Source organism: Diadema setosum, chromosome 1, assembly GCF_964275005.1.
Source record: "Diadema setosum chromosome 1, eeDiaSeto1, whole genome shotgun sequence".
NCBI lineage: Eukaryota > Metazoa > Echinodermata > Echinoidea > Diadematoida > Diadematidae > Diadema > Diadema setosum.
The window spans coordinates 38,823,260-38,839,152 of record NC_092685.1 but is presented as its reverse complement, the minus strand read 5'-3'; the positions used below and the strand labels follow the sequence as shown (position 1 = coordinate 38,839,152).

The window sequence follows — 15,893 nt, the reverse complement described above, 5'->3', positions numbered from 1 at the left end:
GTGGCGCAGATGGTGTGCCCCACACTGACTTCAGAGGTGTTGTTTTACGGTCTCTAATGAGACGAATGACAGAGCGATGCAGTATAAATCACTCCCAATGCCTTGAGACGGAAATCCGCACTACATATTCTCTCCCGGCAGGCCGAGATAGAGTTGACACTCATTACCAATTAAAAACATTTTGTTGCTGTTGTCGTTTTTGTTCAACCATGGGAGTGGCGGGGGGGGGGGGGTTGAGGGTGGGGGAGGCTTAATCCAATTCACAATTCATAAGTATCAAAATCAAGAATCAATTATTACTCCCTAAGCTCTGACAGTAATGCTTCTTAACGGATCTGTTATCAGAGCATGGCAAGGCTTCTACATTGACATTATTTGAACTCATTTTATCCGATATTGTGGGCATAATATCTCACATTAATTTGTCAACGGGGTTGTGACAAGCAAAAAAGAAAGAAAGAAATCATGTTCAAAGTTTAGACATTTTATTCCCTTTTCTATACGTTAGATCAACGACTTTCTCCATCAGTTGTTCTCGATTATGATTACGAAATTTCCTGTCTGGATCATAATCGAGAAAATAATTTCTGATTTTATTTGGGGAGATGGCAAACAGTAAAATCCAATTAGACTTTAAAATGGGAATATTCTGACAAAAACGCATATTTGTGACTGCCTATTATTTATCGTCTATCCTTATTTCTTTGTATATTCTCTTATCGTTCCGTTTTTACTCCCAAGGTACTGTGTGTTTCTGACAGTATGGAAGATGACCAGACATATTAAAAATTGACAATGCAACACATACGCCCATTCCGTTTTCAATAAAAAGACAATAACTTAAAGAAGGCAGAACGGACAAATACGAGAAATATTGGCAATCAAAACACACTCCGATACCACCTCAAAAAAATAAATACTGCTGTAGATCGGACTTCAAAAACAACCCCAACTAATTTGGGAAAATAGCTCCAGTGAAAGACATCATTTCATTTCTACACAACATAGAACAGACACAAATAGATAAACAGAAGGACAGTCAGACATGCAAGCAGTCACGCGCGAACGCGAGCACAAGAACCGAACCCAAGAGTTGCCTGCTGGGATCGCGATGATGATAGTACATCGCAAACCAAAGACGGTATCGCGGTTTGGGCGGGGGGAGGGGGTGGTAGGTGGTAGAAAGGGTGAAGCAGGCGCATCATTTGTGGGGATAATTTGACCATACATGCAGGCCTGGCAGACAAATTTACAGGATTGACAAGAGAAGGTAATAAAGCAGGAACAAGGTGGCGATAATACCAGACCGGAAGCGGATATATAATTTGGGGGAGGTTATTACGGATTATGGATATATGAGGTTATGATTAGCTTAGTATCCGTGGGCAGGGGACTTTTAAGTGTCAATTGGGCTAACAAAGATCAGTAGATTATTACACGATTGGGTAGGGCTAGGTGGAGGAGAATATTTCAGGGATGCAGCAGCTAGTCAGAATCACCAGTCAATACGTGTGGAAGCATATAGCGTCTGGTAATGGCATTCGTCAGAATGAGGATATTTTGCAAAATTCGTCTCTTTAAGGGCGTTTTTTTATTCTCATGTCTTCATGCTCGCTTACACTCATATGTATCGTATGTACGTCACTATTTATGTGTATATATGTATGTATGCATGCATGTATGAATGTATGTATGCATGTATGATATTATGTCCGTAGGTATGTGCGAATGCATAGTCATTAGAAATCTGCTCGGGTTTCTTGCGATGATACTAAACAAGTGTACAGAAATGAGGCACCTATTTTGGCTCACTTTAGTATGCAAAAGATACAAGGCATAGCTTTACGCCTTCTATACAGTCAATGGCAAAATAATCAGAGGGAGAGAGGGAATCCTTCACATTCGTGAAGTGACAATATTCACTCGGGCTACTCTGTTTACATTATCGAAAGACTCGTGACATAATGCCCAGCAGGTGAACTATAAGGTATATACACGGTTTCAAGAAGCGAAGGCAGGTGTTGTATGCATCACTACTGTGCGCGCGCTCTCCAGTTTCGCGGGAAACGAAATCTTAAAAAAAAAAGTAATGCAAAGTTGAGAAAAGTATCACGTCTGGACCAGCACTCAGTCACCTCATGATGGAGGAACCCTATCAACTAATCAAATTAGCTGTAGACAATGCTTTCGTCACAATGCATTAAGTCACGTGTCTCCTGGGTTCACAATGTACGATCATTCTTTATTTCCCTCAACTCCGACCGGTGACATTTTGCCGCCCAATGTGAAAGTCGTCATGTCATTTGACCTCACGCTGCACAACTCGTCGTCGAAAAGTTCTTTCTCCTATATAACATGCTGTATCCGTGCTAAGTATAAGTACAGCTGTGTTCATACATGTTTTGGGTGTCTTTTCATATAAAACATAATTAATCTAATTATACGCCCTGGTATATTTTTTTTTCTGCCTGCACTGTCGCTGAATGTCATTCTAAGTCTATGTCACCAAATGGGAGTAACGAAAGTGATGGCGCCGCTTCCATTGACCCAAATACTCTTGAATGAGAATGTACCGCAACCTGCCATCATAACCGTGTTTACCACTGTCAGAATGCTCATCTGAAGTTTAATTGCAGCTGTTCTTCTTATTATTTTCCTCCTTTACTTGTTTTTTTTTTTATCCTATTACCCCGATCGACTTGGTGCAGTGGTCCCCAGTCAATTAATTACATGACAGTTATTGTGAGACTTGACTGCGACCTAGCTGAATGCTACACTGATATTTCAAGATTTTTATTTTGTGAATTTAGCACCTTGTGGGACAAATGTAAATTTTTAGCACGGTAATGTACAACACCTAAATGTTGTTTTAGTGACTAGTTTTTGTCACTCTGTATATTTTTCTCGGACGATTTGATATCCATGAACATTCTCCTCTCGTTTCCCCCATCTTTCCAAGGAATTCATATGCATAAAAATGAAACATTTCATATTAATCAGGAAATATTTGGGTCATTTGGAAACTATAAAAGTTACGCAGGCAAGAAAGCTAGCTGGGCTTGCGTTACTCTGGGACCATGGTGCGGTCAAGCATGCTCGTGGGTTTCGGATTTGATCCTGCTGGATTTAGCACTTTTTTTAAACAAAACAGAAATGGAGTTAGAGCACTTTCTCTTTTTTTTTCTCTTTTTCCCCCAATGCCTGATTTCTCCAGTTCTTTTACAAGAATTTCAATACTTTAAAGAGGTCACTGTGTGGGACTGCTTAAGATGACTACACTTCTGTAAAAATAGATTTTTTTATAAAAAAAGTCAAATTTGATTAAAAATGGATGTAGCACTTTTGGAAAGGAACTCTTCATTATAATGAAGAAAAGTACTTGACGCTGAACTGACAATCAAAACAGAAGTGATATGATTGCTTTCGGTAGGACCGTCATGTTGAATATTGAGGACAATTAATAATAGGACGTACTTTCCCCACCGGTAGGCCTATAGATACGTTTCTGTCAGCAGAGTCAATGTTCGGCTCAGGTGTTATTACAACCATTCTTCTCGAGCAATGCTTATGTCATTAAGAAGTCCCAAAATAGAATTGAGTCGATTTTGGCACGTTGCTTTCGAAAACAGACACTTTCTTTAAGGCGAGTTGTATTTTCTGTGATCGTTATGGCAGGAGAAGTAATCCACCGTTGTGAATGTACGACCGTGGAGAAGTCAGATCGTCTGCTTTTCGACAACCTCACTTCCTTGTTCCACATTTCCCGCGCAGCCAGCGCTGCGCTCTCTACAAATGACATCGACACATTTGGCATTCAAGAGGGCCAATTCACTTGACACAATTACCACGTGTTCGGCAAATCGAACGACTCGTATGACATGCGCTGATCGCAATTTCAGCACTATGATGACTGGTTGATGATGCCAGTATAATAACCATCAAATCATACAAGAATGAATGAAATGGAATAGTCTCCGCGGGTGATGATCTGTTTCCTCTCCTTCAAATAGCTGGGAAAGTGGAGGGCGTCCTACAAAAAGTCCCTCATTTGCATAATATTTCTGAATTGGCTCTCAATCTCTTCTGCGGGAGCCTCGACTTTCGATATGCCATTTCCAAAATATGAGCATACTGACCTTCTTTAAGCTTGCATTCTTAATATGTGCTCAAAGTCAGTCATCTTACAGGACAGGAATGAGCTTGAAATACAAATTTAATCGCGGGTTGAATGTGACGTGATGTGGTAATTATGATTCCAGACAGAAAATGGAGCAAGTGATTTATGAATCGTCATCATTCATGATGCCTTGTGAAGAAATTATGACACCTTTCCGAAAGCTCTCCTAGCTAGCTGTTAGGTGAGAATGGTGAAGTCAAGGGGAAATTATTGGGGGAAATATCCCCTCGACCTTCCACCCCCTTAGATCAATGGGTGAGGCCATGCTATCCATCCTACCCCCACCCCGTGCACCCCTGTTTCCAATCCTCCTTTGATCGATGGGTGTACCCTGTGAAATTGTGAAGTAATGACATTCGCGACTGCCAGAGGTTCTCGCAGATAGTCATGCTATTTGCATTGGACTTCAGCTTCTCATCGAAGCTATATATGTATTTCTGGAGGGAAGGGGGGCATTTCATGAAGCGTTTTGTCAGATACTTTTTTTTCCTGACAAACTGCTATAAGCTACTGAAATCCTTCCATCTGATTGGCTGAGAGCGAATTTGTCCGACAAATTTGTCGGACAAAACTCCTCATGAAATGGCTCCATGCTTTCCAGAAATGCACGCCATTTTTCTCTATTCTTCGCATCAGGATTTGTAACTTTAAAAAGGTGATAGATGTATCAGTAAAACGAGTTAATTACAACGTAAAGTTTTTAGGCCCTACTCTCTAAATTCCTTAGATTGGAAATCAATCTATGAGATTGTTGTTACGGACAAATCAAAAATTAAAATTAAGATTGACTTCTAAATCTATCAGATTGAGATTTTCGATCTAATTTTTGATTTGTCCCTCATCTAAATCTAAGGAATTTAGAGAGTATGTATCAAAATGCTTTCTCTTGGCTAATCTTGACAGTATCATGTTTGTCTATAAAGATTTTTTTTTCCCTCAGGGAACGAAAATAAAAAAAAAAAATACTGAAGAAATAAAGGCAATGACAAAACAAGGAAGGCAATGATGAATCTGTTACTTACTCTTTTCCTATATATCTAACACAGAAATCAAACATAACGCACAAGGAAATCTTGCACAACCAATGTACCATGTATATATATATATATATATATATATATATATATATATATATATATATATATATATATATATATATATAAATAACAATAGATGAAAGAAGGTGAATGACGTCAGTGATAGTTGATAGTGAGGCGTTACTTTTTGGACAAGAAGATGTTAGTTCACATTGCACTGTTAACAGTGTATAAAGCAGGCATGATAAACCATGTAATAATAATTATATGTACACCAGTGTATCATGTAAGAAACTGTGATCTACATCTTTGAACTCATGAGCACTTACCATTAAAGTATGGAGTATAATGGCGCCATTTGCCCGTTGCTCTTTGGTAAAGATATCCGGAGGAAATTCTTCAATAGCTGCAGCGAAAAACAACAATAGATGAAAGAAGGTGAATGACGTCAGTGATAGTTGATAGTGAGGCGTTACTTTTTGGACAAGAAGATGTTAGTTCACATTGCACTGTTAACAGTGTATAAAGCAGGCATGATAAACCATTTGACAAAGTATATAGGGAGGACAAACATACTCTCTGATTACTAACACTGGGGGCATAGTTATGACGATGAAAGGAGAGTCTGCATGATTAACAGGGTATCGGTAAATAATACACATCGACTATAATATGTGTGCAGCAGCACTTCAATATCTTGTGTGTATGTGTGTGTGTGTGTGTGTGTGTGTGTGTGTGTGTGTGTGCGTGTGTGTGTGTGTGTGTGTGTGTGTGTGTGTGTGTGTGTGTGCGTGTAACATTATGCAAAAATGGCATCACATATCCTAGCCATGGTTAAGATAAACTGCACACCCTTAAACATAGAATAAAGTGAGACAACCACTCCTTCTATCTCTCCTCTTCATCATCATCATCTGCCTCCTGGTCCTCCTCATCATCCTTCTCATCATCATCATCATCATCATCATCATCATCATCATCATCATCATCATCATCATCATCACATATCACCACCATCACTATCATCGACAAAAGTGACAAGTAAAGAGACGTGAAGTTCACTCAAACTGACATGACTTTAATATCTTGGACGAAATAAAACGTTTGATGGGTTACATCATCATTATTTCTCGTTTCCCTGGAAACGATTTGCATGGTTGTTTTCCCAAATAAAGAGGGGAAAGATATCAAAAACACAGGATTGAACAGACACGTGCGCGAGGAATTTTTCATAGTAGCTGTATTTCGCAATGATTCGTCTTGTGTCAAACAGCTTTGCTAGTATATCATAGTATCTAGATCAATCGCACCTCTAGTTTACGTGATAGCATTTTCATCCACGTTCTTTTCTTCTTCCTTTTTTCCCCCGGAAACTCGCTTCCTTCGGGAGCAGGTGAAGCTTTGCACCCTTGCCATTGTAAGACTTTACAACGTTATTGATGGTGGTTACCGAGTTCTATATACGCACGGTATATTTGCACTGCATTTTGTCAATGTCAAAACCTCGTACCTACAGTAATCAAACCACACTGTTCACAATTTTTCACTGTCAACGGACATGAGGTCATATCATTGTGAGATGGATATCATTACAACGCGAACAAGTACTTATGTATACAAGTATACTCAGACCCCAAACGCAAATATTCATACATTTCATACACACACGCACGTACGTACGCACACATATACGTACTATATACGTACTAACGTATATACAATGAATAAATAAACATATATATATATTCATTAATGAATTTGATTGATTGATTGATTTGATTCATTCATTCATTTATTCATTCATTCATTTACTTATTTACTTATTTATTTATTTATTCATTCATATAGATACCTAGGATTCCAATTAGAGTATAACAGAAGTTTAAAACACTTCATAACTAGCTTTAAAATGATAATGTGCTAAAAATCTGAATATTCATCATGACCTCGGCTCTCCCATTTCAAGCGTCTCAAGAAAAGGCACTCCAAAAGCCAAAGTATCCCTTCAAAATTAGCTGCAGTGGGGTTAAAAGTACGATGATAGACTCTATATACCGGCAACATAACAACAGGCTCAAGTGACATGTTCGTTGTTGTTATTATTATCAATGTTTTTATTGCTGTTGTAATCACTGTTTCTTTCTTTTAAGGAGTGTCAAACATGATATTTACGCGAAATCACAAGAGCCGACCAACTAGATACTAGTAATCTTTTGTTATCCATATAATACACACATACATGCAATCACTCCTCAGGATTAAAGGTGTCTTATACACACACAAACACACATACACACAAACAAACAAACACATACATTCTCTCTTTCTCCCCCTTCTCGTTTTAATCGCGTTTCCATCACGAGTATTACAGCGAAGTGCAAACGGAAGCAATACTGACAGATCTGGACCCACTTTTTTCCCCCACCGGCTGAATAATATGATCCCCCACCAAACTTCCATTAGCGCTGCGTGGAAGAATGCGCGCGCATTACCACGTCGCGTCGGTCGCAAGCCGCTGACGGTGCGCCGACACGCACCGCAGGAATGCACGAAACGGACACACACGGAGGGAAGGAGAAGGTGGCATTGTGGAATCACGTGATACACTACGGCTGTGAAAAGATGTGACGGTAATAACGGTGGTTTGCCTCACGGCAGAGAAGTGACGCACGGTATAATCGAATCCATGCGAAAAAGATTTACTGGCAAAACATGTTTGCTTTAAAGTCTGGTCATCCCTTTTAAAATTCAGTTCACAATGTTCAAGATTTGGCTGTTGGCTGCGGTAATGGACGCTATTTTCGGCGACAACAGATTCCGCATTGTTTTGAATGAATTTTGTCCTGTGGCCGTATTTCTGGTAGCAAAGTTGGCTTTTAATGGTCTCAATTTTTATCCTAAGTCTCTGTCTTTCTTCCCTGCAATGTAGTGTGACAATTTCCTGCGGCTTGTCATCTTCCATTGGTCTGATCATACCTCTGTAGCGCAGTAAGTTTGCAATGCATACTAGTTAGGTTCTTTTTCCCTCCCTCGTCTCTCTCACATGTACACACTGTACGAAAGTACGTACGTATAAGTATCTACATATGGATATACGTAGGAATGTATATGTTTGTACACCAGTGTATGTATATGTATGCATGTATATTATCTATATTATCTATCTATCTATCTATCTATCTATCTATCTATCTATCTAGCCGTACACCAGTGTATGTATGCATGTATGTATGCATGTATCTATCTCTATCCCTGTATCTATCCGTCTGTATAATTATATCTGGTCTACCTACATGTCTCCTTAGGCCTATACACCCATTTATCTATTTATTTGGACTGACATCTTCGTCTCTCAATGCCTCAATCAACTTGACATTGATGAAGGCCTCCCCGATCTGCTTCCAGACAACCCCCCTTGTACTCTTTAAAACGTCTCACCCTTCATCATACAATATTGACTGTCACTCTCGGTATGATTGCATGTAGTCATAGAATAACATGCTTGACATATTAGCCGTATTTTCGCCTAGGTAATCGACGCTGACAGGATAATCTATTTATAGGAACTCATTGCTAAATATACAAAGAAAAAACGGGGACTTCATCATGCCATCAGGATTGCCCGCCATTTTGGGAGAGCTCGTCTGCGTATGGGTGACGGCATTCCACGGATCACATTCTTGCACACAGTCTGCTCTGCTAAATCGTTGCATGGTCCCCCCCCCCCACCCCCTTCACATCCTTCCCGTCCAATCTGGCCCCTCCTCCCCTTTTCTCCACTGTCCCTTCTTTTTCTTCCAACCAAATTCGACAGATTAATCGTCTGTCTCCACTACCCCATTTCCAAAATAACGCTGATGGGTCCTACACCAATAGATACAATTATACATATATATATATATATATATATATATATATATATATATATATACACACATATATATATACACGTATATATATACATATACATATACTTATACATATACATATACATATACATACAAACCATTATTGTTAAGACTCCTGAACAAGGTGTAGGACGCCAAAAATTTGAGTCGAATAAACTCATGCTTTATTGGCCAAAAAAGCATTACCAGTTTTTTCTTTATTACATATAAATGATCATAATCATGTTACATTGGCAGAACAACTAACACTGTCTCACTGAAGGCAACTGAATGGTACCATGAGACTTCACAGACAGCAAAAAAAAAAAAATAATAATAATTTCAATTCGGAAGTTTAAGACAGGATGTTGCCCGGTCAGTTCGAAGAAAATAAGATCAAGGAGCGAGTCGTTCTTCATGTTTTCGCCCATTCTGCTTTGTTTGAACTTTAACATTCATCACGTAGAATGTAAGGCAAAACGGCAGACATTGTAAAATTCGTTCTCATTACATTCGTATTCTATTTTTCCCCCTTATGACGTCTTGTTTTCCTGTTTACATTTCTCTTTAAAGCTACCATCGAGACACGGAAGAAACAATGTTTTAAGTGCAACGCGTGTAAAGCGCCACTGACGTAGGTTCGCATTTTGCCGTCCGCTTTTCAGGAAACTACGAAGGGTTCGGGGAGTTATGGCCGTTGCAGAAATAGATACGCACTCATCTCTATATAGCATTTTGCCACTTTATTGATTAGAGCGGCGATGGGTATATATCTTGAGGAGGAATTTGCACCTGAGAGAAGGAGAGAGCCGTGGTATCCATATAGATAACCACTTTTTATTTACAGCTCACATATAAAGAGTGCGTTCAGGTAATCGCATTGATGGCCCGGGGATTATGATGGCGAGTTGAGAAACACGGCGACGTGCCTATAATTGGACGCATTCAATCAAGATTGCTATAAAAAGATTTTCAAGTTCGCCAAACGGAAAACCACTTTATGGGTGACAACGCCTGGATCATTTACACTGCTAGAGATGTGTCATGTACTGCCCTTTACAGAAAGGAGCATTTTAAGACAATTTTAGACGGTGTAAAAAGAGAGGTCAGATGTAAAAACGAAACAATTCAAAACATCTGGGATTTTGTTGAGACAAATCACTAGATCACCTTTCAGAGGTTTCCATACCAAATTGTTTTTGTTTGTTTGTTTGTTTGTTTTTGTTTTTGTTTTTTTGGTCCATACTACCCAAAGGAAAAAAAAACAGGGCAGTAAAAAAGTGGGCATATTAAAACGGAGTTAGAGCGGCGTATTAAGGTAAAAGGGGACATTTTCGGATGTGTCCCGAACGGTTTTGGTGTGAAACTGACAGTTTCATATCTAAAGCTGATATGAACTAATTGGGGTAGCTCTTGGAAAAACGTTATTTGCAGTTTTCTGTTCGTTTCGGATATGTCCCAAACAGTTTTGGTGTGAAATTGAAATTTTGACATCTAAAGCTGATATGAATCCATTGGGATAGCTTTCGGAGAGGTTTTATTTGCTTTCCCTTAAAGGTCCTGGGAAAGCTATATACTCTAACAACTAGAAAATTAACATGGTATATGAACAAATTTAATCAGAGTTTCCTCTGTGATATCATGCAGTGAATATATTAAATTGGTCCTACTGTGTATCCGACGAACATGGGAGAAGAGGGTGGCGAAATGTACATTTTATACGTGAAAGGCTGTTGAAGAAGACTATTTAGGAAGACATTAAGCTGAATTCATCCTTCTCTTGTCTCCCAATAAAATTCGTCCATCAGCGCTGCTCTTAAAGATTCCTTTATAGCAGTTTATAATTCTCTGCATATTAAAACATCTTGAATGATCATTCACGCCACAAGCATGACGTACATAACTCGTGTCCAATATGCCATGATATGGAAGTATAGGATACCAAACGGTGATGAGCATTTCAGGCCACAAACACCACTATTAAAAATGAAGGGAGGGTAAAAAGTTAAAGTCCAGACGTTTTACACATCAACATCGTCTCCACGTTTCACGTCCACGTTGCACAAAAGGGCACGCGAAAGGCTGTGGTGGTACAGTGTAATTGTTAATGAGCGCGTAATAGCGTGTCCAAATGGCATGTGACATTATACGGTGCTTCCGTGTCCGCCCTCCTGCGGCATATTTTTTAGGTCACACCTTTAATAGCGGGTAGATTTCACCTGTTGTTGTTTTTTCTAATTTGTTTTTGTTTTGTTTGCCCTATGGGCAATGCAACCGACCAGCTTGACTGTAGAGAATCTGTGATCCATACACAGCATGCTTAGTTCGTCGGCGAAACGGCTTAAACTGATATGCGAAGAGCGTGTGATATCGCAAATAGAACAAAGCTATAAAATGTATTATCGATATCAACAATTTTACTTGCTGTTCAGAACCGCGGTGGCATTGATAGAGTAATGGTCTTCAAATTGCACTGATACTCTAATATACTTATTCCAACAGGGGTTTAATTCATACCAGAATGACGTCTTCATTCGTCAAGAATGTAGCGATTTGCGGGAAGCAAAATGCCATATTAATTTTAGTGCGTGTCAGTGTATACTTTGAGAAAAATTCGGAGGCTCCCTTGAGATTGATATGCTATACCATTCAAGAGCAGAACATACTAATCAAAGTGTGTCCACAACTTTCCTGCGGCAGGTTGAAAACCGTTCGCAACTACTTCATCGTTCTAAAGTTACTTCTCGTTGCATAAACAAAACAACGAGCAATATACAGCCCCCAACTCGCGCTGCCCACGGGATAAAAAGGAAACTTAAAGCCACAAGGGCTTCTAGCTCTTATGCTCAGAAAGATGTGGGGAGAACCACTGGCGCAGAAAAATGGCTCATCGTCTGCACTGGTCTGTGTTTTTGTGTTTTGTTCCTGTAAACACCCTTCTAGCTACTCTCTCTCTCTCTGCGCAATCGTCTAAATTACGTATCCCGCGGAGACGACCAAGGAGATACTGTACTACACACAGAAGGACAGTTTCTTGTGTTTTCTTCATTTCTTGGTGAGGCGCTCATCATCACGACCCCTCGTGATCCTAACGAATAATTTTCACCTCCAGTACACCTGCCGAACATCTCCGACGGAAGTCAAAACTTATGGAGTGATCAGAACTAAGGTGACCATAAAGCTGACTGCACAGGCCGCGAGATACCCTCTTCCCAAGTTAAGCTATATGCACCGGCGTGCTAGGACACTCCAAGAAAACTGACAACATTGAATAAGAAGTGACCTTTCTTAACCACCCCTCCCCCCTCCCCCTCCCCGCCAAGGCCGATATAGCAATAGCAGCACCTGAACACATACAGATGACTGTAAAAAAAAGTGGCTTTAATTTCTTCATTTTACATCTATATGTTTGCACAATGATGTAATAATAATTTTGTGGTGAACACTCCGGTAGCATACCTTTATGAAGATTTTATCCTACATTATAGTATAAGAGCCTATATATATTTCCTGTTTGTTCAGTCCTGGAATTCTGTCGGAGCTCTCTCCACTAATCTCCACCTCTCCAGCCCACAGTCTCATCATCTAATCCTGTAACCATGGTAACTAGTATGATTAGCGCTTGCTGAACATTTCGCAGTCTGTATGTATATTCTTACACACAATAATCATAACATATACATGTAAACACACGCACACAAATCGTACAGACACACATTCGCACATAAAGTATGCAACGATAACCTCGAGCCCAGTTATCTCCATCGCACCATGAAGGGGGGGGGGGGGGAATCTCGGTGTGGTCTGAATATCTCCGCAGACGAAGAGTTTTAACCCGCATCAGCGGTACCCAGCAGTTTCTTCTCTTTTTTTTTTGTGAGTTATGTCACTGCAATCTAAAATAAAATATCATGGACTGACGAGAGATGTATAGAAGAAGCCCTTTCATTTGAGATCGTTTGTACTGCATGGTAAACATCAGACTTCGGATATTTTGTGCAACAGCCTGTGACAAAGTCGTTAACATTTAGCAGCATACCAGACCCCAATTTGTAAGAGTGTGTTAATTAAAATACAGTACGATAATAATACTGTCGATTTGAAACATTATCCCCAATGCATCTCACAAAACGACGACTTTATTGGTAGGATTCTCATACAGGATCTCATCTATCCGCGAACTTGTTCCGCACAAATTTTTGGCGTTTGCAACATTTGTATACATACGAACGCACCAGATAAAATGGGTCGGTTAGAAGCGGATAGATCTCACAATGCCCTCTCGGTGCACCACATCAAGAAAATAGGTCACTTCTTAAAAATCTGCTACTATCACCATGGCAACGGCTACAAGGAGCCAAATTGAATTAGGTCTGCACGGTGTGCAATCGCTCGTGGACAAAACTCCGTCAAAGGCACATGAATCAAATGCATGTGGCTTACACACTTCGTTAAACTCTCAGTCTCTCTCCCCTTTCTCTTCTTCTTTTCCTCTCTACGTATATCCTTTATACAATTTATTGATGTCTCTCTATCCCCTATTTCTCTTTCCCTTAGTTGTCACAATATTCTCTAATCTTTCTCTGTCTCTCGGTGTGTAGAGCGATCGTTCGTCAAAACAAATTAAAGAGAAATCCCTTCTCCAGTTGGCCACAGGCGCGGAAAATATCTATTGCTTGTCAAACTGCGACGGCGTCCCTGGTATATTAATTACAGTCTCTTGCTCCCAAAATGCTCAGCCGTGAATCGTGCATCTCTAGAAACTCGTCTCTACCTCCACAAAGAGAATCTGATGTCATTATTTCACGATCAACACGGTCAAAACAGAGAAATATCATGTTGACATAACTGATTATAGGACTGGTGCCGTTTTGAAACAAAAAAATGCATTATCATAATGGATATTGACATTGATAGTTATTTCTTTACCGAATTTATCAACACCTAAATTTGGAAGGGAGATATTTCATTTCATTACATATAAATGTATAATGGCAAGCTTGTCTATTTTTATCAGTCTAACAGTTGGCACTTTAAAAATATATGCAGTGTTTATATCGTCATAGGGAAAAAGTAATTCTGTTTAGACTGTATTTTTTCAAAAGTGACACTTTTGCCGTCGTAACCGTTTTCCATTAATGATCCGCGTACTGAGAGGAATGTATTGCAAAGGCCTTTGCATACACAAAATGTCTTCAAGGACATTCTACTATGTGTGTTGTCGTGTCACTACGGTGTGCTTGCGTTTGTAATTGTGTGCAGAACAAGTGCCAGGTTTCCATGCCAATGATGAAACGTCATGAACTGCTTGAATGTGCTTCTGGGTATCGGCGAATCTTCGACTAAAATATCAGCACTGCTACAAATATTTCTGTCACACATTTGATTATCTTCTGACATCTTTTAATAAGATGCTTTTATATACACATTCTCCTCACAACGAATCATTTGGATATGCATTTCTCCGCAATGTTGTTAAAATGCACCTGGTATCTTTTCTGCAACTAAAACACTCTATCTGCTCCCATGCATACAAACATGTAAACACATGTACACAAACATACACACACACATACACACACACATACACACACGCATACACACACACATACACACACACATACACATACTCTTTAGCCGCAAACACACACACACATACACACACACACACACACGAACACGCACACACACACACTCACTCACATGATATTACCTCATGTAAAACTTGCACACACGCGCTTGAAACATTGAAAAAGACACCAGCGTGATGAAAAATGGAATGACTAATCGTGCTATTTTCACAAAAGGCGGAGCGAAAAGGGAAGTTCGAAGAAACTGCCATATCGATTTGGTCGAATATGTTGAAAATACGATGTGAAAGGACTGGAAAAAAAAATGAGAAGAAAAAAAAATAAGAGAGAGGGAGTTGAAAGCTTGAAAGCTTGAACTGTCAAGGTAGCCGTAATGGCTCCTACGGCAAGTATAGCGTCAACAAACAAGAGGGCTCTGAAAACATGCTAGTCGTGTCATATTTTCGTACACATTCTTCAAGTTTATTTTTACATCTTGAAAGCATAAATTTGAAAATGTTGATAGATGCCACGACACGAGTTGCATTCATTATTTATTCTTATTTCGTCTCACATGTCATGATAAATATACTTCATATATATGTATACAGTTAAACTCGCATAAGTCGATCTTCTCGGGACTGAGCAAAACACATCGACTTAGGCGAGTTTCGACTTGTGCGTAAGTCGAAAAAAAAATCGACTTACAGTTACACCACGCGTACACATTGTATAATGTACATGTATGTTGTCTACTCTGGAGCCGAGAGCACGAGCGCTGTGCCCGATATTTGCCCTTCAGCAAGACACTTTATGCACATTGAATATTACAGTTATTCATTTCCTAAATTAAGAGCAAACATCTGACATTTATTCTAGCATCTTACGGAGCCGATTGTTACCGCTGTTCATTTCCAAAACTGAAGGCAAACATCCGGCTTTTTTTTTTTGGTGGCCCGGCGTGCGTTTTTGGTGACCCCGGTCGCGTATTAACCATTCGCGAAATCGTGATTCGATTCGCGAAAAGACTCCGCTAAGTATATAAGGCATAAATCGCTACACTCGGCAGGGGCTACGTCGTTCTTTCACCAGGTCTGGGTAACGGAAACCAAAATCTCGCGTGAGTTCTTGCGTTACCTATTGTTAATGTCAACGAAACATCGTTAATTTGCGCTTGGGATCGTTACTCATCGTTACTACAAACGTTAATTTTCCCGATCGT

At 39.7% G+C, this 15,893-nt stretch overlaps 1 protein-coding gene across 1 annotated transcript in view; it reads right to left on the bottom strand.

The window, feature by feature from the left end:
* LOC140230290 (sodium/potassium/calcium exchanger 3-like) overlaps positions 1-15,893 on the bottom strand; it is a 135,347-nt gene that overhangs the window by 22,215 nt on the left and 97,239 nt on the right. The window contains exon 3 of the mRNA XM_072310458.1: positions 5,544-5,620. Coding sequence (XP_072166559.1) covers positions 5,544-5,620 — 77 coding nt within the window. The remainder of the gene's footprint in view (positions 1-5,543; positions 5,621-15,893) is intronic.